General features: G+C 35.3%; 3 protein-coding genes across 3 annotated transcripts in view; all 3 read left to right on the top strand.

Annotated features, from left to right (window-relative positions):
• The window catches only part of mxra7 (matrix-remodelling associated 7), a 20,328-nt gene extending 8,029 nt beyond the window's left edge, over window positions 1-12,299 (top strand). The window contains exons 3-4 of the mRNA XM_065242399.2: window positions 3,531-3,627; window positions 11,333-12,299. Of these exons, the coding sequence (XP_065098471.1) occupies window positions 3,531-3,627; window positions 11,333-11,447 (212 nt within the window). The 3' untranslated portion in view covers window positions 11,448-12,299. The remainder of the gene's footprint in view (window positions 1-3,530; window positions 3,628-11,332) is intronic.
• LOC135720587 (alpha-N-acetylgalactosaminide alpha-2,6-sialyltransferase 1-like) lies at window positions 12,184-21,411 on the top strand (the record flags this gene model as incomplete). Its single annotated transcript, XM_065242795.1, has 8 exons — window positions 12,184-12,465; window positions 12,545-12,713; window positions 12,926-13,091; window positions 13,303-13,441; window positions 13,610-13,710; window positions 19,011-19,094; window positions 19,214-19,313; window positions 19,396-21,411. Coding segments are annotated over 8 exons (1,236 nt in total), but the record flags the coding sequence as incomplete, so codon positions are not given.
• st6galnac1.1 (ST6 (alpha-N-acetyl-neuraminyl-2,3-beta-galactosyl-1,3)-N-acetylgalactosaminide alpha-2,6-sialyltransferase 1, tandem duplicate 1) overlaps window positions 19,732-27,512 on the top strand; it is a 25,156-nt gene continuing 17,375 nt past the window's right edge. The window contains exons 1-9 of the mRNA XM_073814544.1: window positions 19,732-19,735; window positions 19,867-19,930; window positions 23,859-24,105; window positions 24,192-24,354; window positions 25,344-25,512; window positions 25,745-25,883; window positions 26,331-26,431; window positions 26,662-26,745; window positions 26,876-26,975. Coding sequence (XP_073670645.1) covers window positions 19,732-19,735; window positions 19,867-19,930; window positions 23,859-24,105; window positions 24,192-24,354; window positions 25,344-25,512; window positions 25,745-25,883; window positions 26,331-26,431; window positions 26,662-26,745; window positions 26,876-26,975 — 1,071 coding nt within the window. The remainder of the gene's footprint in view (window positions 19,736-19,866; window positions 19,931-23,858; window positions 24,106-24,191; window positions 24,355-25,343; window positions 25,513-25,744; window positions 25,884-26,330; window positions 26,432-26,661; window positions 26,746-26,875; window positions 26,976-27,512) is intronic.

Genomic DNA, 27,512 nt, shown 5'->3' with positions numbered 1-27,512 from the left:
CCTCTATTGGCTTCTCTCAGACTCATGCCGCTATAAGAGGTTTGTTGGAACCAGGGTGGCTGAAATCCAGGAACTCACCAAAGGCCAGGAATGGCGCTATGTGGATTCCCAGAACAACCCAGCTAATGATCTGACTAGAGGAAAACATCTATCTGAGCTAAGTGAGCCTTGCAGGTAGAACCAAGGACCTGCCTTCCTCATGCAAACCCCTGACCTGTGGCCAACTAACCCCACAATAGATCAAGCTGAAGATCCCGTAGATTTACGTAAGCCCAGTTTCTGTGGTGCCGTATTTCTTAACCAAAATCCCTCCATCTCTGACCCTACCCAATTCACCACTTTTCAGGATCTCCTTGACTCTACCGCTTCCTCCCATCATGGGTTGACAAAGCCTCCTGCAACACCATCAGCAGCAACCTACCTCGATGCAGAGATTGCCATCTTAAGACAGGCCCAGCTGGATTTCTTTGGAAATGATCTGGCATGTCTTCAGACCCACAAACCCCTTCCACATTCCAGTCGTCTTCTCTCTCTTGCTCCAGAACTAGATTCAATGTCAGGTTTCATTCGAGTAGGAGGAAGGTTACGACAAAGCGATGACCTACCCCCTGATGTTATACATCCAGTTGTCCTAGACCCTGCCCATCCAATTACAAAACTTATAATTAAAGGTTGTGATGCCCACCTACATCATCCTGGGCCAGAGAGGATATTCGCTGAGAAGGAAATTCTGGATCTTGAGGGGTCATGAGGCTGTCAGGAAACATCAGCACAGGTGTGCTAAGTGCCAGCAGTCCCGTGCCAAACCCCTTATTCCCCAAATGGCCGATCTTCCTCCTGCTTGCCTACGCCTCTGAAACCTCCCTTTTTTTCCACCGGGATAGATTGTTTTGGGCCCTACACTGTGAAAGTTGGACGACGGAGTGAGAAAAGGTGGGGAATTATTTTTAAATGCCGGACAACTAGGTGTGGAACACTAGTTGTGTACATCTAGATCTAGTTAGTCACATGCAGATTCCTTTTTTAATGACACAAAGGCGCTTTATAGCTCGCAGAGGCAAACCTTTCGAGCTGCTCTCTGACAGAGGTACCCAACTTTATTGGGGGCAACAGAGCGCTACAGGAAGTCTACCAATCCCTGACCTCTGACCTCCAGGCAGTCCTGGCTAAACAGAGGATCTCCTTCAAGTTCAACCCCCCCACGCATCCCACTTCGGTGGGACGTGGGAGCGTGAAATACGTTCCATCAAGATTGCCCTACAGACCACATAGGTGCCCAAGCAGTCACTGAAGAGGTGTTATGCACTGTGATGATTGCAAACGAAGGTATCCTCAATTCAAAGCCCCTTGGTTATGTCTCTTCTGACATTGCGGATCCTGATCCGGTGACTCCTAACCTGTTCCTCATGGGGCGGCATGACTCTTCCCTCCCCTTAGTAACGTATCCTGACTCTGAGCTATGCAGTCGCCGTCAATGGCGTCATAGTCAGATTCTTTCTGATCACTTTTGGTCCCACTTCATTAGAAATTATCTTCCTTCTCTCCAGTCTAGACAGAAGTGGTACACTGATAATCCTAACCTTCAAATAAATACTGTTGTTCTCATCCTTGACCCTCAGCTCCCCCGATCCCTCCGGGCAGTAGGTAAAGTGATTTCCCTTCATCTTGGTAAAGACAGCCGTTGTAGAGTTGCAGATGTCCAGGTAGGGGACAAACTGTACACAAGACCCATTGCCTGCCTCATCCCACTCCCTGCCCTACCTGAACCCCCTATGACTCTCCACTCTAGCAAATTTGCAAGACAAATTTGGGGGCAGCTGTTTGGAAGTTTCTCCTCTGTCCTATTGCCATGCCCACTTTGTCTTTCAGCTCCCCATGCAGCTCACCACACCTGTAATTAATTAGCCTTAATCAGCCACATGCTTTATTAGACAGCACCTGTGCACAGCCTCTGCCCTTTGTTCATGCAACATGGAGGATTCTTGTGTGGTGCTGCTGAAAGATGTTATGTCTCCTGCCTTGTGTGCGTTATTGAACTATGTAAGTTTCCTCTGTTAAGTTAATTATGAGAAAGTGAGCATGAATCTTTCATTCCTTTCAGTTTGTCTGTTTAAATGTATTGTTAGATTAAATTAGTTTAATTTGGTTTATATTCATGTGACTTTCTGTTGTAACTGTAAGATTATGTATTTGAGTATTTATAGGCATTATAGTATGTTAATTATGGGGCTGACAATATTTATGTATTGACTTGTTTGTAGGCTAATTTCTGAGTTCTTGTACAAATGTTTGACTTTCCTTCCAATGTATTGTGGCCTTATGTAATTAATTGTATCCTATATCCTTTCCTCCCAGAAACCACACACACACACACACACACACACACACACACACACACACACACACACACACACACACACACACACACACACACACACACACACACACACACACAAACAAACACAACTTGCCTCATAAACAGAACACTGTGTAATTAAAGTGACTGAACTGGATTGTTCTTACCGACACCTCCACTGGTCTCAAGCCAGCCACCTACCCATCCCTCTCAACCTCCTTTTCACTCACCCTCATGTTGTTTAAAACCTGTATGCGTCATTTTTTTCAGTTGAAGGTATTTTAATAAATTATGGTAGGCACACAGTTGACAATACCCATTGATCTCAATAGTATTTGTTTTTCCTACTTTGTACATCAACGGATACCGCAAGCTGTGTGGTAAATTTTTTTTTCATTTTTAGATGAATAATCCATTTAATGAGCTTTTGAGCTGTAGCTAATAATGTTGGTATGTGTATTCCAAAAATCATTGTGAAATGATGTGAAAGAGTTATCATTTTCTAAATCTCTTATTGTAAAAAGACGACTAAGAGCTTTTTTGTTTTTCCAGTGTCACCCACTGTAGTAAGTTTTCCCTTTGGTGTCTTATGACGTTAGTATTACTGCCACTGTACACAATGTGTTTCACTGAATATGTTTTCTTTATGTGCTTTCATCAAAGCAAAGGGAAAGTTTCTTAGTCATAGACATGACTTGATTGACTGTGTCAATCTTAACAGTCTGGAAGTTGCAGTTAGTGTTTGCTCTTTTCACAATGCATGTTTAAGTGTATAGCGATTCAGATAAAAGATTAAATCCATTCTCTTCCTTATAATGACTTTATTTAAAAGTGCAATGTTTGATGTTACATTATTTACATTCAAGCACATTGACAGAACAGATTCCTTCAGATGACTTATAAACAGGTTATACATGCGACCCTTCCTTTGAAAACCCAGCTAAAATCATTTACCATTTACATAAAATTATCCCACACAATGTAAGGAACATTCTGTGAAAATAAAACCGTAATATCTTTACTACTGACATCGAGATTTCACAAAGATTAAAATTAATAAATGAAATCATAATTTGATTATGAGATTTTAGCCTGGATTTCACATGCACGGTCACATATGTCTTACATTTAACTTAAATGTTTTAAAAGCTGTAAACCTTCCTGATTTTCATAGATGCTGAAGAGAAACCATTGAGATACATGGCTGGCATGCTGAGGTCCAGTCAACTTAAAAAGATGATGACCAAAGAAGAACTGGAGGAAGAGCAGAGGTGACAGGTTTTTCTTCACTAAAATGTTTGTTTCATTTCATGTAAACCAAATTGATCTGCCCTGTACAGCCATTTTACACAGGCAAACAATAACAAACATTGATTTAATAACAAACATTTATTTAATCCAGTGGGGATGGTTTAGCACTTGGCTCTTGTCCACATTGCAAGTAATTAGGGCCTTACTGTTTTTGCTCCGTTTATGTTTATTCCTATTAGGACCCGAGGTCCAAAGCACAATTGTTTTTGCTCCGTTTCCTCCTCTCTGAAATGAATCACATTTTGGAGAGCCTAAACATGTCCAAAATGTCATGAAATGTTGTCAGAACTGGCGAAAATGTACATGTGGTACAGGTTTCAGAACTGGGTGTGTGAAAATGGCTCTATAGTTCCACCTACAAAATTTTTAAGAAACAGCCCCCCATAGGTGCTTTTAAATGGAGTGGCATTTACTACACAGATCCGTAGTAAGTAGCTAGGCAAAATCCCATTCATAATCGTGGACAAATCGCCTCCGATAATGTATGCGTTTTTGCCGAGCTTCTCTGTGAAATACAGCTCTGTGTAGTAAATGCTGCTTTATCTGAAAGCAGGTGGTTGCGATTTATAACTCTTTCACCTAAAGACCTCTCTTGGAGCTAATCTCTAAACTCCACAGGAAGTCAGCCATTTTAAATTTTCTACATTTCCAAGCTTAGTACTTTAATGAATTCCTCCTAGAGTTTTAAACAGATTACATCATATTTGGTCAGTGTCGTTTAAAGGCCTTTGCGATGATAAATTGCGAAGATCTTGACTTTTCGTTGAACGGTTTCTCCTTGCATTTCATAAGTAATTTTCTGCAAGGTGATCTTTTACTCTGGTTGAGAAAAAAACAGCACATGAGTGTTTTCTTTAGCCCTGGAGAACCCATGGGTCAAATTTGGCCAATGTTAATTAATGCTAAGAGAAGGGTTCTTGGGTTCTCCAGTGTTATACCTTGTTTACATATTAGCTTAAATACCTATTTCATATTAACCAGTAGTTTTCAGAGGCTTACAGGATGTGTAATACCTTGAATAAATATGACCAACCCTGCTTGAAGCTTTGCCTAATACAAACACACAATTCTTTATTCTGTATATATTTTATTTGGTTAGAAATGATTGTAAACCAGACACTAACACACTGACCAGATTTCTAAAGAGTGGTAATTTCTTAGTTTTTACATTTCTTGCAGCTTAGAATATTTAAAATGATTAACAAATTAAATGTTAGTCTCATATTCGTTTCAGTAAACACACATCAGCCAGAGAGCAAATATTTACAAAGGCGTGCTTGTTAATTAAGTGAAAATTGACATCTGATGTTCCTTAAAACCCAGATGAGCATGTCACCCAGTTAGAACATTGAAAACTGTAATATTTATAATATTTTATTTAACATTTGGGCAGCAATAAAATGCCATCTAAGTTATTAAATGGTTGATTTAATGTAGTGTCATAAGTTGTTAATTAAAAAGGATATAAAATACTGTTCAACAGTTTAGAAACACTTAACCAAAATGTTTCTCATGATCTTAAATATTTTGGTGTATGTTTAAATGTAACATTAGAAAATATAAATGTGCCAAAAAATTAATTTCTTTTATTGAAAATAAAAATACAGTACAAATCTGTGTGGAATATATTTCACCATATGCGTTACATTTTATAATAAGGGTCCATGAATCATAATGAAGTATAAATGTATTTTTACATTTGTATTTAACATGAAGTAATGCTGAGTTAAGGCATTTTAAACTGAATGGATCTTGGTAAAATAGGGCGAAAAAAAGGAGATAAGGAAAATAAAACATGAACAAATCAAGAAATTATAAGCATATGAAAATAGAAAAAACAAAGTTCCAAATAAAGTAGTTTTTAGGAACACAAAGTATTTTTCCCTTTTGTTTCTGTTGTTTGATTAACATGATGACACACACATAAGCAGATTTCTTGAAGATACACTCTTAGAAAGGATGTGTTTTTTACACATCATTGTGCGGTAAGCTTTTAAACACATTGGCCTTCATTTATCATTCTTGTGTAGAAACGGGCGTATATGTTGGCGTAAGATTATGCTTACACTCCTCTCACCGCCTGATCATAGGTGTGATTGGCAAAGGACAAAAAAGCAGGAAAATATACGGCACACCTACCATGACGTGGCGACATACATAGACACACACACACACACACACACACACACACACACACACACACACACACACACACACACACACACACACACACACACACACACACACACGTGTGTGTATATATATATATATAAAATGAAATACAGTTGAAATATAATTTAGGCTCAAAGTTGATCGATCTGAGTGGCCAATCCTCAATCTGCGTGGGCAAGTGCCACCCTGACCATTATGTAGCCTTGCCACTGCATCAGACTGAACAAAATCATTTTGTGCATTTAAAGGTAAATACATCAATGTGCATTTATGAGTAAAAATAAGTGACTAGATCTATGAGGATTTTTATGTTCTTCTAAACAAATTTATGCCCTTTTAGTAAAATCTTTTGTTGCATATGGTAATAATACGGCACACAAGCCACATACACAATTTGATAAATGAGATTCGCTATTGGTCAAAACATGTTTAATATTTATAGAATAATTAGTGGGGGCATTTAATACAGATTAATTATTGATTACAACATTTGTTACTTAATTCAAATGTTGTGACTTTCTGGAAAGGCAGTCAAGTGCATTTGTCTTTTGCATAGTTCTTTTGGCACAGTCGAGCTACGCTTTTCACACGCGCACACACACACAGGCAAACCAGATCCATGAATGTGTGTGTTTGTCATTATATTATTCTATAAGCATTACTGCCAGATTCACCATTAAGAGGACCAAATACAGGCGTGTGTTTGTCAGGATGACGTTGGATCTGATTTGCGTGGATGCGTGCGTATGTGATTACAGAATAATAATGCAAGCAAACGTTTTGACACAAACGCAACTTTATATTGATATTGCGAGACAGCATTTCACCTCGACGAGAAATCTGATATTTACATTACTGGCATAGCCTGATTTGAAACGGACAGTTTTGTAAAGGAGCAAACACCTGGCGGGTTCTCTTAATTTTCTTACTACTAAAATACTGTTTGTCTCTGCCTATTCCTTCTATCCATGCCCAGCGCCACTGATTTAGGTCCTTTATCAATTAGGTTGTCTTACCTAGGCTTCATTTACTTAATCTTCATCCTGCTGACAACGTTAACTTGTTGTGACTTTTCCGCGGCCGCGCGGCATCTGTAGCTGGATCTCAGCAACACCTCAAAGACCCCTCCCCATTCTACTTCTGATTGGCTAGTTTGTTAGTTTGGTTGAGAGTGAAAGATGTGTTTCTCTCATACTATTTGTAGGCGAACGCATGATTTTTTTTTTAATTCGCAGCCAACACCACACGCCAGAGATCTGACTGCAAGCTGTTTGGTGAGCTCTGCTTTGAATGAAGTTCCATCGTGACAAATAAATAGACTAATGCGGAGTGATATGCGGTTATTTATAACGGTGTCTTGCAAACCCCCCCCCCCCCAAACGCACACATAAAAAATTGGATTTGCATGATTCACGAAAGCCTCATTTTCAGGTCGGAAAAGCCGGAATTCCGGATTTATCCGGAAGAATCACACCCCTGCTGATTTATGAAGCTGTGCGTACCTCTGAAATTCAGGTGTACGCAATACCTGCCCTTGATAAATGCCGCGGCTGAAAACTATCGCCATTAGAATAACACGCCCCGATATATTCAAGTCTCCGCTTCCCCCACACCCTTATTTTACGACATGGACACACGAAAGACGGCAACAAAGAGGAACTTCTCCGATGTGGAGATCGAGACCATCACCAGGGAAGTGGAAAAAACTAATTTGTTTTATTTGGAAGCTTAAAGAGTGGGTTAAAAGGCGCCCATAAAAACAAAATATGGTCCCAAATTACCAGTTCAGTAAATAGTGTGGGGGTTGAGAAGCGCTCTCCAGCAGAGGTTAGAATTTTTTTATTGATTAATATACACTGAAAAAAATGAGTCATTCAATTTAATAATTTTTTTAAGGTAAGTGCTTGTTGCAATCAATTTATTTAAGCTACATTTAAACAAAAAATGAATAAGACATTAAAACAAATCAATGAAAACTAAGTCTATGTTATTTTAACTTGGCCTTAAAACCGCCGAACAAGGTCCTGTCTGAGCTGAACAGCTCCTAAAGCCGGTGGTGCTGCCCACTGCTCCACTGGCACTTCTTGGTTTGGGGCCAGCACGTCAAATGGCACACGATTCATTTCAGCCATGTTGTGCAAGACGGCACATGCCAAAATGATGTTGCACACCTTCTGTGGCGTATAGAGCAACGTGCCCCCCGCGTGTGCCAGGCAGAGCCATCTACCTTTTAAAAACCCCCATGCAACGCTCCACAGTGGCTCTGGTTCGTGCGTGCGCGTGGTTGAAATTGCGCTCCTGATGCGTCTCTTGGTTTGGCACAGGGGTGATCAAAAAGTTTAAAAGAGGATAACCCCTGTCACCTAAAGAGGAAAAGAGAGGTTAGGAAAGGAATATTTTGCAAACTAAATTAGCTCTTAGTACTCAGATAACCAAGACCCCTTAATGCGTCCTCCTGCAGTTGTCTGCGCACGCTGCTGTGCTCAAAAATAGGCATCGTGGGTGCTTGTAGGCCATCGTGCCACAACATTTAATAGGCAGAGTCTGGCATTACAAATTATTTGCACATTGACTGAATGATAATTTTTGCGGTTGATGTATGCGTAATCATTAACCGATGTTGGTTTCAGACGCACGTGGGCAGAGGCGTCATGCCCATTGAAACTGAGGGGGCACGTGCCCCCTCGGATTTTTGAGCCAAATGGATTTTGCAAGCAACCTCAAAAATAAAAAAAGCGTCCATTAATCTTTTAATCTGTTTAAAATGCCCAAATTATCAATTTTCTGCTGCATCCGTGTCACTTTTCAGAGTTTTGATAGTGTTTTGATCGTGTACATTACTTTATTCTGGCGGCAGTCGGCGCAGCCGCAGACGTCAGCGTCTGAGCGCGCTCACGAGCTTAGCTGTTGCTGCTCGACCTCATTAGCAGGGGCGGCGTTTGCGTATGGCAGTTGCCATACCCTAGCATTCAGACAAAACACCAGAAACCAACAGGCTATAATGATGCTCATTAAAGATAATTTAAAATATTTTCAGTAGAACATATCTAAACATTGGTACATCACTAATAAGTATCATTTACACGTGTGTTCGACTTCATGTTATGACACTGGAACCAACAAGCGGATGACATCAACGTGCCGCGACAGCGGTTTGAAATTAAACTCTTCCGATGATTCCTCGAGTCACCCTCGCGGTACTTTGACGTCATCAGCCTGTCGTTCTTAAAGCGCAGCTTGAAGTCGAACACAATCTATAGTGGGGTTCTCTTCCACTGGGGATTGTAACGCAGCCGAAGTGAATTGTATTATTTTTTTGCGCGCATTTTTGAATATGGCCACTTGTTGAATAAAAACTGCACGACGACAAAAGGTAAGACTTGTTTTTGCATTTAGCTCTGTTTTACTAAGAATTTTATTTAGTGTTGGATAACTATGTGTGCTCTATCACATCATTTAAAAGTCTTTATTGTGTGTTTGTAAGTGGTTTTGGCGGTTGTCGTGACAAGATTTGTGAAGGGATGTCACAGTATGTTTTGTTTTGATATTATCTTGTTTTAGTTTATCTGTTGCTGGAGTTGTGCTTAGTTAAGAATTATTTGAAAAGCATTTTAAATAATCATGATTTCTATTGTTCTATTGTTGTTGTTTCATTTGTATTGCTTCCGTATTGTTGTCAGTAGTGTACATCCGTGCAGTCGTAGGATGCTTTTGTACAGGTTGGTGGAATATGTACACATATGTGGTTTTATAGATTAGTTATTTGAGAATGGCCTTCTTGTACAAAGATTTTTTGCCATACCATAGCCTGAAACGCCGCCACTGATTAGTAGAGATTTCTAGATTCATCTTCTTGGCACAACGCCAAAGTTCGCCAGAGTTCACGGGGGCGCGGAATCACACATGTTCACATATAAGGTAAAATTTAATGCAAAAATCCGTTCCTCTAATAATTGTATCTAAACATATTTTTTAAAATCATTATTGAACATTAAAATCAATCACGTGGCTATAGCTTATGGCATTTTCGTTGTTTATATACTTTATGGATGTAAATTACATTAATTTCATAGGATAATGCAGTTGTTGTGCAAAATGCATTAATGACAGAATTAAACAAGTCGTTAAACAAAACGTAAATAGAACACATGCCGTTTCAGATGTAAATATGATGCCAATATGTCATTAATCCGATTTAATAGTATTTGAAATGAAAGTTAGTCAACACTTTTATTTTGGAGGTTTTTGCACTATGGCATGGGCGTTTAGAATGTTAGAAATGTAAGTGCCATGGAAAAGACTGAAAGCTCTATAATATAATTCGTTTGATGTCTGTGTATGCGCAAATTTCTGTGAGCTTTGCACACTGTGCCCCCTTAAAAAAAATTGGTGCATGACGCCCCTGCACGTGGGTACAGTCAATACCGTCAACTGAAGGAATACACATACCTACAAATCAAATGCTTTGATAAAGTCACACAAATTAAACATTGAAGTCAATGTTGCACAAAAATAAACACTGAAGTTTATAATTACCATGTTTTTTACAGTGTGTACATGTACACCACCTCCTGAGCTGGCGTAGGATTTGAGCGTGGCGTAGGATTTGAGCGTGGCGTAGGATTTAAGCGTGGCGTATGCCAACGTCAATATTGATAAATCTCAAAGTCACCTTGGTTTTGGGCGTACGCCAGGTGTACGCTGAAAATTTGGTGTACGCACTTTTGATAAATGCCATGGGCCATTATGTGTAATTTTAACACATTATGTGTCATTTTGTGTTGATTTTGTGTTAAAATATAACACAAGTTGTGTTAAAAATAACACAAAATGTGTTGTTTCAATAATAACACAGAGATGGGTGGATTCTGGGACCACGCAGTTAGTGTGTTGTCCCAGAATCAACACTAATGTGTTGTTTTTAACACATTCGTTCTAAGAGTGTACTGCCACTTTAAGACCAAATATGCATGGATCCATATACTGACACACACATCTGATTTTTTTCTGCACTAACTTTAGGACATAAATGACTGTTTTCATTAGAATACTTGCCAAGACTGTGGTATTTCGAGATAATTTTGTCCAGTGCATAGAGATTCTGTGTTTGTGTCCTTTTTGCATCTCTGTGTGTGCGCTTATGAGTGTGTGTCCATTTGAGTATGTGTGTGTGTGCATAGAAAACCGCTCACTTTAATTTCTTATTGTGGCCAAATTGTTTAAAATGGCTTGAATGTTAACATTTGCAAGGAACACATCCAAATGATCAACTTTCTATATAAATAGTTTTCTATTTCTGAATGATGCATATTTTAGTGATTATTATTAAAGAGGTTATTCTAATTTATGCGATTTTCTTCTGCTTTTACACAAAAAAATTTGTGTTCTCTTTTGGGTACCTCGTCACTGTTGTGAAGTGTTACCAAAATATAAAACGAATGATTTAAATATTTAACACACAAAATAACAAATGTTACCATTTTTTTGTTACAGGGTTCAACGAGAGCAGCTAGCTGCCATCTTTCAGCTGCTAAGAGACAAACAAGACACATTTGGTGATGTGACGCAGAACGATTTACAAGAACAGCTTCAACTCTACTCTTTTTAAATCTAGTCAACTATGTCTGTTTGTCTATCATATTAAATGTACTATATTATTTTACTGTATTATACAATATACTTAATAAATAATATAACTTCAAAGTCATTGTCTAAAATACATACTAAGTATTTTGCTTTAGTCTGAGAAAGTTAAGGAGGTTGGTGATTTTCACCAATTAATAGAACCATCATCACTTATGCGCTAAATTTGTTTTCTTGGAGATACAACTGATGCTAAAGACCAGTCTGTTAAGCGTGAAGACAACATAACGCCTATTCCAATGTTCCTTAATTATTTTACTGTATTTATTTTGACATTTTACTTTTTTATTTGAGCTTCTTAAATAAAGCACATATTTGCTTACACAAGACTAGTTACTTACTTTATAGTGATGGGTGGACTGCAGTACAAAGATAAACATACAATTTAAACAAATACGAATAGGAAGATGACAGTTGGGTTATTGGGTTGTAAAGCAATGAGGTCTTTTGTGCACATGAACCGATGGCTTCGAAAACTTTGGCTGGTGTCATTCTGACGTTTTGTGTGTTGTTTTATGCCATTCTTTGGATAAATCTATCTGTAAATTTGAAGAGGTGAGTTTGAGAATTTGCAGTATTGCTTAAAAATAACATTTATAGAAAGAGATTTTGAAAGAGATATCTGTGTTGTCTTATGTTATAGTTATGATACTCTAATAACTTGTTTATATGGGTTTTATGATGTTTTGAAACATTTTTAATTTCTCAGTTTTTCTCAAGGTTTGAAAGACCTGGTTAGGGCAGAATTTCTCTGGAGAGAAATTCACGAGCATATAGATGATCGTGCAACAAATAATAAAACCATCATCACTTCTGCGCTAAATTTTTCTTCTCTTGAAGATACAATTGAGCCTAAAAAACAGTCTGTTGAGCATGAAGACAACATAACGCCTATTCCAATTCTTTATAAGAAGAATTTTACAAAATTACCTGTGTGGGATTTTGAAGATGTTTATTTGCAAGACCATGATGCAAGGAAAACAGTAAGTTGTTTTTAAGATGCATTCAAACATTACAGGGCTGTTTCTTTATGCATGATTTGAAATGATCACTGTTTTATAGATCTGTTCAGACTCAAAGTCAATTCACAACACCAAGGATCCCAATTTCAAGAAAGGGTTTCTTCCCAACATTCAACTTTGGCTGTACAGAGGTCAACTCAACATAACAGAATGGAATAGATTAGCACACTTCAACAATCCATTCGGCTTTATGGAGTACAAATACGATGGTAAACACATTTCAAATATTACTTGGTCAATATTAAAGATATCAAGGTTACATTTTTCACAAAAATGTATTTGACATTGTATTGGTTGATTTTATGTAGAAAACAGTAAATCACAAAAAAATTATATATATAATTTTAAAATAATAATAAATGGTAACGTTACAATAACATGATCATCTCCTACTGTAATTTTTCATCCACCTTTTTTTAAGAGATAAAACCAGCAGTAAATTTGATACCAAAGCCCAAATTAAAATTACTGCCTGTGCCTGAGAGTGCGAAGGATGGTTGTATCCGCTGTGCTGTTGTGGGATCGAGTGGCATTCTCAACAACTCAAAGTTGGGCAAAGAGATCGACTCTCATGATTATGTGTTTCGGTAAGCATACAAGTTTTTTTATAGTTATTAAATGGTTATAAATATTTTTTGTAACTGTATATCTCCATATAGTTATTTAATACACTGGATTTTTACAAAGGATGAATTTTGATTGTAAAATGTTAATCTAAAGTAATTATGCTGATAATTATGATTTTCATAATACATGCCAACCACAGTTTTCATCCTGATACAATTTACTCCCACACAGGGTTAATGGGGCACTTACCCATGGTTATGAGGAAGATGTTGGAAATAAAACATCTGTCTATGTGCACACAGCTTTTTCCTTACATTCCAGCTTAAATGCGTTCAAAAAGACTGGCTTTCAGAGAATTTTACAAAATGAGGTCAGTATATTTTAATGTGGGCATATTGTATTTTTATAGCAGTGTGAAGGGTGCAGTCCTTATCATAATTCTTCAGCTATAATACAATTTATTGTGCAATATTTATTAAATTCACGGAAATGTTTTACAAAAATAATGGATTTGTAACAGACTGTTGCTATTTCATAGAACACCAAGTATGTTATGATACCCGAAGGCCTGAGGGACTTCCAGTGGCTCCAAGGTCTACTACAGGGAAAAGAGGCTACAGGGCACTATAAGGGTGTCAGGTTAAGTATCAGCTCTAGTTGTCCCAGTGTCAATCAATTATGCACAATAACTCCAACTAGTGATAAATCATACTGCAATTGAAAAGAACTAGATGTATCTCAGCTCTGACTATACTAAGTAATGGTCAAAATATGTACCATTTGGGCAGTACCCTTTAAAAAGTATTAATATATATATATATATATATATATATATATATATATATATATATATATATATATATATATATATATATATATATATATATATATATATATATATATATATATCTCAATTAAATATACAGTGAGTAAAATAAGTATTGAACATATCACCATTTTTCTCAGTGAAATATGTTTCTATAGGTGCTATTGATATGAAATTTTCTCCAGATGTTGGTAACAACCCATGCAATCCACACATTCAAATTAAACCATAGATGTCCATAAATTAAGCTATGTGTAATGTTGTAAAATTACACCGGGGGGGATGAACACCCTTACTGAAGTGTATTTACAGTTTTTCTCGATTGCTAAAACTCCAAAGCCAGGCTTTTGAACTAAAATTTCAAAAACATAACACCATTTCTCAAAAAAAGCACACCCAATTTGCTGAAATATAAACACTATTCCCTGCTTTAACACAAGAGTCAGATTTGGTGAAATGTTACTTCAAAACTCTACACACAAATCCCCACATTTCACAGTGCATGTGGTTCAGGGGCGGTTCTAGGGAGGGGCCAGCGGGGGCCAGTGCCCCTGTGACAACAAGCTTGGACCCCCTTGTGGCCCCCCTAAATGTGGGGTGTGAAATTATTTTTACAAATCTTTTTGCGATCGTTGGTTTTTACATCCGTAATTAGACAGTAGCATAAACATGGTATTTGCCCTCCTAATGCCTTTAGTGCACACTGCAAAAATGAATTTCAAGAAAAAAAATTCTTAGTATTTTTGTCTTGTTTTCAGTAAAAATATCAAAAAATTCTGAAATTAAGATGCTTTTTCTTGATGAGCATAACGACCAAAGAAAGTCCTAAGTCTAGTTTTTAGACCAAAAATATAAGTGATTTTATACATAAAACATGTATTTAGGGTTTAAGAAAAATTTTCAAGATTTTTTTTCTTACCCCATTGGCAGATTTTTTTGCTTGTTTTATGCACAAAATCACTTACATTTGATACATTTTGTCTAAAAACTAGACTTATTACTAGACTTAATTTTTTGATATTCTTACTGAAAACAACACAAAAATACTAAGAATTTATTTTCTTGAAAATCATTTTTTGCACTGCAGAAAGTCTCAAGATGCCTCTATGTAAGGAGAAACTAGTTGCATCCATTACTCAGATGTAACTTTGACTTAAAATCTTTAAGGTTCTGTGAGCCTCTACTATGAACTCTGATCTTTAGTTCTTTCCATAGGTTTTCAATTGGATTCAAGTCAGGTGATTGGCTGGTTCATTCTAGTAGCTTTAAACTTAATTGGACATCTATGGTTTGATTTCTTTGAATGTGTGGATTGTAAGGGTTGTTACCAACATATGTTGAAAAAGTTTAATGTCAAGCACCTTGTTGTTCAATCTCATATTTGAGAAGTTTCATGAGCTGTCCTGTCTGTGTAAACACAGATAAATAAAAAGAATGTTTATGGAAGCTCAAGGTTTATGGGCTGTTGCTGTTATGCAGTTTTGGTATAAAGTGCATGTTGAATTCATTCTGGTTAGACGAAGTTTGAACATTGAGACATATGCAACTGAGAGACACAATAAACTCAGTTCCTATTTACCATCATATATAACTTTGTCTCCTGCTTAGTTTGTGCTCTTCTCAGGCTTAATTGATCAACCTCTTGACTGACAGTAGACTGTTAAACGCTTATTTTAATATTAACAGCTCCGCTGAGTAATTTATATTTTCTGGTGGGATCTGGGTACCGGGGCTGGATCATAAATATTTTTCTGGCATAAAGACCTTATCTAACAGTTTTTGGCGTAGTCGGTAGGATACGAACCTGCGCTGGGATATCCCAATGGATTTCCAGGTGACGTCACTATTGTGTAATACTTATTTTACCCGCTGTATATATTTGATACCAATATGTACCTTTGAGGTCCTAATATGAACTTTTCAGGTGCAAAGCTGTACTTTTTGAAAGAGTAGCTTCAGTGACAACATATTTTGAACATTTTTTTTCTGACAGTAGGAGTAAAGCGTGAGATCTAAGAGTTTCAAGAAATAATATACATCCCTCAGAAACTCAGCAGTGCATTGCACCGTATCAAACAAGATAATGACAAAATTGTATGTTAATGCAAAATAACTAAAATGTACAAGGCATGACTGTAAAAAGTGGAAGTTGGATCTACCTGTTGGAGAACAGTAATTTCAATTGGTGGTAACACTTAAAATATTATTTATTAACATTAATTTTCTCATATTAACTCATTCCCTGCGAGAAAACATGTCCCTGCTAATGACACTTTCCTGACAAGTTTTTACAGTAATCTGCTATTATCCGCTATTATCCACTAAATGGCACTCTTAAAGGAATAGTCTACCTTTTTGCCATATTAAACTGTTATTACCTCAACTTAGACGAACTAATACATATCTGTCTTTTTTCAATGCGTGCACTGTACAGCGCGTCGTGAATGTGTTAGTATTTAGCCTAGCCCCATTCATTTCTATGGTACCAAACAGGGAAGCCACCAAACACTTCCGTGTTTTCCTATTTAAAGACTGTTACATGAGGAGTTATACCAGTAAGTATTGTGCCACAAAATAAAACTTTTTTTTGGTACCATAGGAATGAATGGGGCTAGGCTAAATGCTAACACATTCACAACGCGCTGTACAGTGCACGCATTGAAAAAAGATAGGTATGTATTAATTTGTCTAGGTTGAGATAATAACATAGTTTAATATGGCAAAAGGGTAGACTATTCCTTTAACCAATTAATAAAAAACTGAAGCAAAAACTAGTTTTACAAATTTTTAACTCTCTGTATGTTGTGAAAACCGTTCTGAATCTGATCTCTAACAAAATTCCTTTAAAAAATTGAATTATTTCAGCTTTTTGATCAAAATTTGGTATTTTTGAAGAAACCTACCCATATTTAAAAAGTTTTAAAAAGAGAGCAAATAAAGATAGGTTGAAAAGTTTTTTCCCCGTTTTGTTTGTTTGTTTGTTTGAAAGCAGAGTGTCTGTTCTTTCATTTGATGTATTTGTATGTTTATATATTTATAGAAGAACATTTTCCTGGAAGGCATTTTGTAAAACTTTTGTGAAAATCACAAAAATGCTGGCGGGCAACTTTTAAAAAAAGGCTGGCAGGGAATGAGTTTAAGAAACAAAAAATACTTCAACTGGTAAAACCTAAATTTCTTCTAGCTTTTTCCACTAAAATTTTTTCAATTAAACTTAAAATGTTTTAATGAAAAACGTATGCGTTACCGATTAAAATAATTTAAGTTTATTCAACTTAAATTTTTAACAGTGTATATAAAAAATTTAATGTAAAAATTTACATTTAAATTTAAATGTGCCAATGCTACCTACAACCCATGTTACATAAAATGCATGATTCAACCAAACCCCCAGGACTAGGTTAAAACGTTTAAGCATCTTTTATAAAAAATTCTCAGTGCAAATTATTTTCTGTTGAGACCGCTTAAACATGTGTTTTAGTCTTAAGCCTTGTTTGTTAATTTAATAAAAAATATATGTACTTATATATATATATATATATATATATATATATATATATATATATATATATATATATATATATATATATATATATATATATATATATATATATATATATACACATAGGGCCAGTTGTTCAAAAAGTTTAATCTGGATCAAAATGATCCAGATTTGGAAATCACATTTTTTCATATTCAGGATCAGGTAATCCGTCTTACTTTTATGCCGGTTTTTCAAATCAACATTGGACTGGATCACCCTGATCCAGATACACAGTTTTCAAGATTACCAAATCCAGATTACCTGTGCTCTAAATGGGACAACATATCACAACATGTGCTACCAGCTATGTGAAGAACAGGTAGAAGAACCAATATGGGATCACTGTAAGAGTTTTTAATTTTGATACAAAACACAAAAATAAGATAAACATCCATTTATAATTTATTTTATGAACCCTCATCTGAGTCACAAAAAAAAATATATCCAATAACAAATACATTGTGGGCGCACAAAGGACGCTTCAAGTGTCTTTTCTGAGCTCCTGTGACTGCTGGCTCTACCCTCACTGGTCCACGTTGTATTTCAATAATACAGTAGGGCTGAGATCCAGAATGAATGTTTCCTCACTTTCCTTTACAATCGTAGGCTCACCATCCCCTACAACACCTCGAATCCCATGCAGAGCTTTATAGTTTTCACCTCCAATAATGTCCAGAACCACTTCTGTGTATTCATCAACACTTCCATTGCAAAACAAGATGTGCAATTGAGCTTTTAAATGGAGTTCTGAAGAGACGCTTTGCATGCCTTAACTACTTGCGAGTGGAACCACAGAGAGCATGCAACATAATACTAGCGTGTAACGTCCTGCACAACATCGCTACCAGGTGCAATGTCCCTCCCTGTGATGATGTTTATGATGCACCTGAGCCATTTGAAGAACCAGACCAACCTCTGGCTTTCTGTCAGAATGAGGGACTGAGTGGACGTATAGTAAGGGATGCCATTGTTAGACATTGTTTTTGACAGGCTCATCTCTGATGATTGTTTCTTTGAAATTAATATACGGTGATGAATGACATAAACTTTTTTGTTTGTGATTGAAATCTGTTTGGGGGATTATTTCACATTTAATTATTTTTACTTTACTGAATAGCTTAATTGGTAGCCTATGTCTACTATATCTACTTTATCACTGTTACAACGGTTACACAAGTCAAGTTCAAAATATAAATAAAAGTATATACACTAAATGAAACAAATGTGTTATTTGACCAATTTTAAAGTTTTTCTACATTTCCCTCCTGGAATCCACCTTTAAATCCTACCCCCTGTTGGGATCAGGATAATCCAGTTTTTTTGGATCAAAGTTATCCAAATCCTACTGACAAGTTTTGAACAACACAAACTGAAGGTTTGATCCAGATTTAAACTAGGATTGGATTATGTGATCTGATCTGATTTCAGATTCCTTCTTTCCCTTTTGAACAACCCATTTTCAAGATTTGATCCAATCCGATAACCAAAATCCGATCATCTTACCTTTGAACAACTGGCCCATAAAGATTAAAGTTGTATTAAATGTTTTTTTTTTTTTACAATTTTTAGGCCACTGGATTACTTCAATGGAACTTTTAATGAGAGCAGATTCTATGTTCTTCACCCTGATTTTCTTCGATATGTTCGCTACAGGTAATATCTTTACACTTACAAAGCAGAACAAGTAAAGACTTTTTAAACAAACTACTATTTCCTTCTTATCAGCATGTCACCTCTATCCCAGCTAATTTTTTATACCCCCCAATATAAAGATTTATGTTATCAGAGCAAACCCATACCAAGCACTGGGCAATATACAGACCAACCAATGGAGCATTTGCTTTGTTCTTGGCTCTGCACACATGTGATATTGTAAGTAAATGCATAAAATTTTTTCTGTCACGTTAAAGCTTCCAATACGTATTTTATAATAATACTTTTTCCTTCACATCAGGTAGATGTTTATGGATACATTACAGAAGACCACCAAAAATACTCCAACTATTACTACGAAAAGTTAAAGTCTCGTGTAATTTTCTATATTAATCATGATTATCCACTGGAGATCAAGACCTGGAAGAATCTGCATGACTCTGGAATTATTCAACTCTACCAAGGAAAGGGAGACTTGAACAATACAAAGACATAGGGTTATCTCTGACATCGACTGACATTTTTGGGGATTCTTGACACTGTAGCCATGCCCCTGAAAGCTGTGTTACTAATGAGTGCAAAAACTGTGCACTAAAAACAAATCCGTACAAAACTAAAACAAAAGGAAAAATCTGTGATGGGTATGGTATCTGTTGTGTTTTAAATGATCTTTTCGGTGATGTTTATTTATACTATATAAACAGGTTGAATTTGTTGGTGAAGAATGTGTTAAATCATAAAACAATTTCAAGTTTATTTTTAACTTCATTAGACTTTAAAGCTGTGGTTATCCACCCCTTGAAGCTGAGGATCCCTAAACTCAACTTTGATGAAAGGTAAGATCTGGCTACCGAAAAGTTGAAAGAAAAAGCCCAGACTGTACTTCCAACTTGAGGCATTTAATTTAAGCTAATTGTATTCGAAATACATGCACAGCCTAAAATATGCCGGGTTATTTTCATGGGTCATGGGTATAGGAGCAAAAAGGAGCAAAAGTTGCTACATTTGCCATTAACATTTATACATTAGATTTACATATTTGTGATTAAATGATGTTTTATTAACAAAGTTCGGGAGGAGCACGTTCAAATAATCAACATAATTACCTTGTAACTATGACCAGCTGTCGACAATCAGCAATCAGGTCTTCACCTGATCGGCATCAACAGAAACCTATATAGACTGAAAATCAACTCACCCTCATTCCTTGATAGTTTCAGCATCCCTCCACCTCCCCTTCTCCGCACGATTTGCCTAGTCACCTTACTAACCAGAACAGGGGGGATTATTCTGGGTTCGGGCCTAAGGCCGAGCCCGGAACCCTCTCCCCGCCAGGAGGCGCTCCGGGCTCAGGCCATTAACGAGCTCGGAGCCCTCTCCTCGGACAGCACGCCAAATACGCATGTTAATAACCCTGTTCAGAATTATTTGTAAGTGTGAACTCGTGAAAGCGCAAATAAGAGATAAAGATAAACATTTTTGAATCACTTTCTTATGAAGTCATTCACACCTTGATGATGACCAAAATGCTGGGTTATTTTCAGCCCACCAAGTTTTTGTTTTACAGTAACTTAACAAATGAAGTAACTTCAACTTGTTTTTAAGTTATGATCAGCTGTACACTGTAAATTATCCAACTTCAAAATGTTCTTACAACAAAGATAATAAAATAACTTGAACAAAGATTTTTTTGTTAAGGGAGGTCAAGTTATTATTTTGTGCATACTGAATAAAATAAGCCTTATCATACTGCTAACAAATATTATTTTGTTGACTGGACTTTTATTTAAGTGTTTGTCCAGAGCGATTGCCAAACTGAGTAATCTTAACAAATTATTACAAAAAATTAACAATGGTCTAAAGGTTCCCAGCATTCATTGCGGCATATTCACTTCTGTGGTCAATATTTATTTTAAAAGATTACTGTTTTAGTGTCTGCTGGCTTTATTTAGGCTGTTATAATGTCATATATGTTGTATTTAGAGTTCTTTTTTTAACAAATTATGTTTTTGCATCATTACCATGATTGAGACTTGTGTTAGTAGATGGTTGATTGAGATTGTGTTGTTCCTAGTTAAAATGCTTTCAAAGCATTTAAGCAGTTATTTGTGTAAATATAATAAAGTTAAAAAGAAAACTAAAATTGAAATACACACTTAATCTTCTTGACTGGACTCAAGTCACTAGTTGAGTAAGCGCAAAAATGTGTTTGTTGCTTAAAAATTTTATGTTGGTTCAACTTTTTGGTTCTAATTGAAAGGCATGTGACATTACTCAGTAAATTGAGTCTGAACTAAGTGGCCCAAAAGTTGAGTTAAGTCAACATTGTATTTTTTTACAGTGCACTTTATGTTGCACTTAAATTTGTTTAATTTTCAAGTAATTTCAACTTACTATTTGAGTTGCTGTAACTTAATAATAAAGTTGAATTAGCTTCATATTTGAAAGATATTTCAACTTTATTTTTATAAGAAAGTTTAAATGAATTGTAATTCCACATTTGATTAAAATTTAAGTGCAACTAAGTGGAATGAATTTTTATTGTGCAGAATAGGTTAAATTACAACCCCATAAGTTGAGTTTATCTTATTTAGACCCAACGCTGGGTTTAAAGTGTAGAGTGTATAGTTTATTTTCTTTTATGGGTGTTTCCAGGAGATACCACAGGTGGAGCAATTTAGTCAAACTAGAATGTTTTTCTCTTTGCTATGTATAAATCTATTTTGTTTCTTTATATGTATTTGTATGAGATTGTGACACTTCTAGTCATGTCACCATGCACCCATGAGGTGGTGGACCCTCTCCCATAACAAATAAAAAACCTCATGTGAGTGGATGTCATTTTGTTTTTATTCTTTATTTCAGTTTGCTCATTCAGGTGTCAAACTTTTAATGAGAAACTGATTCCCTCTTTATACTCCTATTCTATGCACTCCTTAAAATTAAGGTGCTTAAAAGGTTCTTCACAGCGATGCCATAGAAGAACCCTTTTTGGTTCCTCAAAGAACCATTTAGTTAAAGCTTCTTTAAAGAGCCATTTCTTTTATACATTTTTATAATCCAAAGAATCCCTTTCAATCCTTTGTGAAACCGAAAGGTTCTTCAGATGTTAAAGGTTGCATCGTGCACAGTGATGCAGCCTTTGGTGATGCAATATTAACAATAAAAGCAAAAACAGTAATAATACTACAATACAAATACAATATAACAATAATAATTTCAGTATAATTATATATAATAATATTACATAGTTTTCATGATTCATTTTCTATCCATTCATTTTTAATGATGACGTCTTGGTAAAGAATTACATTATAAAAGAGTTTCAAAGATCTGGCTTGACATGACATACAGTTGTTAAAAATAGCAGTGCAACATTAGTAACCTGATAGACCACTGTTGTTATATTTCTGCATTGCAAATTACTTACAGATGTAGTGGTATAATAGAAAACAATAGAGCCATTGGTAATGATATCCACATTCCATTAATTGAATTCTGTTATTAAAATAATAGCAGGGTATTTTAATTAGATAATAAGTTCATTCTGTGAAAAAAGGGTTCTTTTTGTCCTTTATTAAGAAAAAGGGTAATTAAATGTTTCGCCCATTTTTTAAATAAAATATCTGCTTCTGAATTTTCTTAGTAAAATAGGCCAGGGGTAAAAAACATTTCAAGGTAACAGAAACAAGGCTATTTGATTATAAGTTAATTTGAGAGGGGAAAACGTGATAATAGACCCAATGTTGGGTGCAGTTATAATAACCCAGTTCATTGGGTTAAAACAGCCCTAAATTGGATCAATTTTAACCCAGCAGTGTGTTCTGACCAATATGGGTTAAAAATAATCCAGCCCATTTTAGAGTGTAATACGGTACATGTGGTACATTTTGAAAGTAAAATAAGTGACAAGATCTATGAGGAATTTTATGTTATTGTAAAGAATTTTCGGCACCTTTTCTTGTGGTTTGCTGTAACAATCTGTTGGTCTCAAACATTTAGTTCAATATGTAAAGTATTGTAGAAAAATAAAAGTGTTGAAAATTAGATAGATTTAGATAGTCTAGTATTTCAAATTTTAAATCACTGTCAAACATGTTTAGAAACGCAGTTAAAAATGGCAACATGACGTGTCATTCAAGAATTTTTTTTCCTTGGAATTAAGAAATGAGTCTGTACACAATGTGAATATTCAACAAAACCCCACCCAAAGAATAGCTTACTAGAGTAAAAGTGTGAAAACTAATCCCCATGTCTCGCCATATAAACAGCATGTGTTTATTTGTTGTATGGTGACGCAATGAGTTTGCGTTGGCATTTAACTCAAGGAAACGTTTTTAAACAGAAAAGTAATCCCAAAGAGAAAAAGCAGCTGGTAGTATGAAGAAAGCTTTGGGTTTTATTAGTCTTTTTCTTATTTCTTTTTTTCTGCTTTATGTAGTTCTATGGATTGATGTCTCTGAACAGTGGAATGGGTAAGTTAATAAAAAAGTCATATATATGAATATATATAGAATATATAAGAATATGTGTGTGGACTCCTTTGGACCCCAGGAAGACTAGCTGTCGTTTCGGCGTCAGCTAATGGGGATCCTTTTCAAATAAACAAATAAACAAATAAACTCTTTTTTTTTTGTTTATTAAATTTTGAAAGTTTTTGCTAAATAATTGTTTTATATTCTAATTGCTATGCATTTATTCTGTTGTTTTGTCTTTAATATTTCAATTGATATATGTTGTTGTTATTTTTCATTGTTTTCAAAGAATTAAAGGAAAAGTGGTGTGGTCAAAATCTCTTTGGAGAGAAACTTACCAGCATGCAGATAATACACCAATTTATAAATCCATCGTAACTTCTGCACTGAATTTATCATTGCCTGGAGCTACAAATCTCTATGACCTTGAAGACAACACAACGCCTATTCCAATTCTTTATAAGAAGAATTTTACAAAATTACCTGTGTGGGATTTTGAAGATATTTATTTGCAAGATCATGAAGCAAGAAAACCAGTATGCAAAGTTGTTTTCCAGATCCATTCAGACATTACTGTGCTGTTTTTTTCTATGTATGATATTAAATGATCACTGTTTTATAGATCTGTTCAGAGTCCATTCACAACACTAAGGATCCCAAGTTCAAGAAAGCTTTTCTTCCCAACATTCAACTATGGCTGTACAGAGGTCAACTCAACGTATCAGAATGGAATAGATTAGCACACTTCAACAATCCATTCGGCTTTATGGAGTACAAATATGATGGTAAACACCGTAGGCAAAATACAAGTATTTTTGGAATATGTTTGAGAAAGGGGTGCAGTAGGTAAATACTAGACTTTATAAATGGTGGGCAAAGATAAACACAGGCTTTCCTAATAATGAAGTTAGTAGTCCTTTGTATTTTATGTAAATATACCCATGCAAAAAATGTAATAACATTTTAGAAAATTGGCTTTAAGTATGCAGCTGGTTGCCAGTAACTTACTGTAGACTGAAAATGTTTCATACTCATTTAACTTTGACTAGTAAATAACATACATGTAAATTCTACAGTAAGTTACTGCCATCTAGTTATACCCAGTAATACTGTAATTTCTACAGACATATTTTACAGTGTATATTTTAAAATATGCCAAATGACCAAAAAATTATGTTTATTTAAACACCAATATATTTTTTTGCCATTTTTTGAATATTGTGAAATATATATATATATATATATATATATATATATATATATATATATATATATATATATATATATATTAAAGCAGTTATATTAATGTCGCATTGGAAGAAAAACTTTGAATGTTACAAATCTGTAAACATAAGGTTTGAAAAGGTTAAAATTAAATATATTTTCAACTGCATACTTATAACTTTATAATGAAATAAATTTTGAAATATATTCTCATATATGAAAGTTAAAAGTGAATATATTTTCAAATTCAAAAATATATTTAATTAAAATTTACTTTCTACACAATTGTATTATATTAAATTGTATTTCTACAAAAGCATGTATCTTTTTAGGGGGCCTTAAGGGGTCTACATATAATTGTGTTTAATCGTTAGCAGATGAATTTTTTTAAACAAATAGCATGGACAATTACTGTTGCTAACTTTTTAAGTATTAAAAATTGCAATAAAATATATGATATACCTTATTTAATATAATGTATTACATTCCATGATCTTTCAATGCCACACATCCTTTACACACATCATTTATGTTTTCCCCCTCATCAAAGAGATAAGAGCGGCAATAGATTTGATTCCAAAGCCCAAATCTTCAACATTACTGCCAGTGCTTGAAAGTGCAAAAGATGGTTGTATCTGCTGTGCTGTTGTGGGTTCGGGTGGCATTCTCAATAACTCAAAGATGGGCAAAGAGATCGACTCCCATGAGTATGTGTTTCGGTAAGCATGACAAAGGATATAACATAGTTATATAGAAACATTATTGTGGTAGTGCGTCTATCAAAGATACTTGATTTATCAATGTAAATTAATATGGTTACTAACCTTTATTAACTGGTAGTTAATGTACAGTTAAGGGTACTGCTGTAAATAAATGCACATGTTGTAAAGCTGAGCTTATTTCTATTTACAATTCACAGTTTTACTCTGATATTGTTTTGATCCTAAACAGAATGAATGGGGCACTTACGAAAGGTTATGAGGCGGATGTTGGAAATAAGACCTCAGTCTATGTGCATACAGCTTATTCATTGTATTCCACAATTCATAGGTTTCATCAGCTTGGCTATGACAGTATTCCACAAGATGAGGTCAGTACATTTTCAAGGCATAGATCATCTCACAAATTAAAATGTTCAATATAAGGCTATTAATATAATATCTCAAAATTATGAGTATTATTAATCACTCTCATATTGTTCTGTATTCTTCATTTTTTTTGCATGACATCATTAAAAGATTAAAGTAAAGATTAAAATAAGTAAACCGCACAGCATAAATACAGAACATTAAAACTGTAAATATATTTCACAGTGCATGCGGCAACTCTAAAGATTCTAATATTCTGATATGTTCAGCTGTGATCATGTGTGATACACAAAAGTTTGATGTGTCATGCATACCTCTGTCAAGTCTTATGGTCTATCGCCATCTAACTGTCTCAATGGGTTTTTTGGATTAATCCTGGATTAATCTAAACCCTGTTTGGAAAACCGCCCCTATATTCTAAACCATCTGTCTCTGCTGCTTTTCAATAGGGCATCAAATATGTTATGATCCCTGAGGGCCTGAGAGACTTCCATTGGCTCCATGGCCTACTAGAGGGGAAAATGGCTACAGGATTCTTTAAGGGTGTGAGGTAAAGTATAAAGCTAGTTCACTAATACAATTACATTTAGCAGATGCTTTTAACATGACATACATCAGAGAAAGAATGCAAACACAAACATTTAAGTGTAAGAATCTTTCAGTAGTGGCACAACACAACTTTACAAAAGATTGACCAGGATGTTGTTTAACAGTGAAATGTAATAATAAAAAGAATCTGTCAAAAAGACACAATATTATATTTCTGTTTCTTCCCTATAGGCCACTGAGTTTCTTCAAAGGCCATTTCAATGAGAATAGATTTTATGTTTTACATCCAGATTTTCTCAGATATATTCGCAACAGGTAATTTACAGAAATGTTTGTATTGCTATGTAGATTTACACCACACGTAACATTTTGTTAACCAAAATTAATTAGAAAAATGTAATTTTAAAATATCTCCAACTAATTATTTTATATTTCCAATTTAAAGATTCATGCCATCCAAACAAATGCAAGGCAATACCTGGGCAATGTACAGACCAACCAATGGGGCATTTGCTTTGTTCTTGGCTCTACACACATGTGACATTGTAAGTAAAATGCATTATTTTACAATGATCAATTGCCATTCTGTGATGCAGGTTGCACTAATACTCATAACACCTTAAAGGTAGATTGCTTTTGTTAAGATATAAGACATTTTATGTCTCTCTCTCTTGAATGTTAGTTTTTTTATTTAATCATAAAGCTTTTTAAAGCTCTACTGTGTACTTTATTGAGTTAATTCTTAACAAAAACCCATGTTTTCTTTCAAAAGTATGTGCTCATTCATGTGTAATTACTTCCCACCCACTAATCAAAGTATTCTCGTAAGTGTAGAATCTGCTATATAAAATGCATACCGTCGAAGCGCTCTCTGGCTGAATCCATGTTGTGCCTCCATCTTTGAAATACATTCGCTGACGAGGGACATTCCTGAAATTCAAGCTCCGCCTTTCGCGCTTTCACTCTACACTCACGCTGCCCGATAGCTGAAGCCTCCAGAGGTTGCATGTGTAGGCGGTATACGTCATCAAGACAGTCTTATTTCAGAATATTAACAATTATAAAGCTGACAATTATTCTTA

The sequence above is a fragment of the Paramisgurnus dabryanus genome, chromosome 1 (assembly GCF_030506205.2).
Source record: "Paramisgurnus dabryanus chromosome 1, PD_genome_1.1, whole genome shotgun sequence".
In the NCBI taxonomy this organism is placed as follows: Eukaryota; Metazoa; Chordata; class Actinopteri; order Cypriniformes; family Cobitidae; genus Paramisgurnus; species Paramisgurnus dabryanus.
The sequence above is the reverse complement of the archived record's forward strand: the minus strand, read 5'-3'. Positions and strand labels throughout refer to the sequence as shown.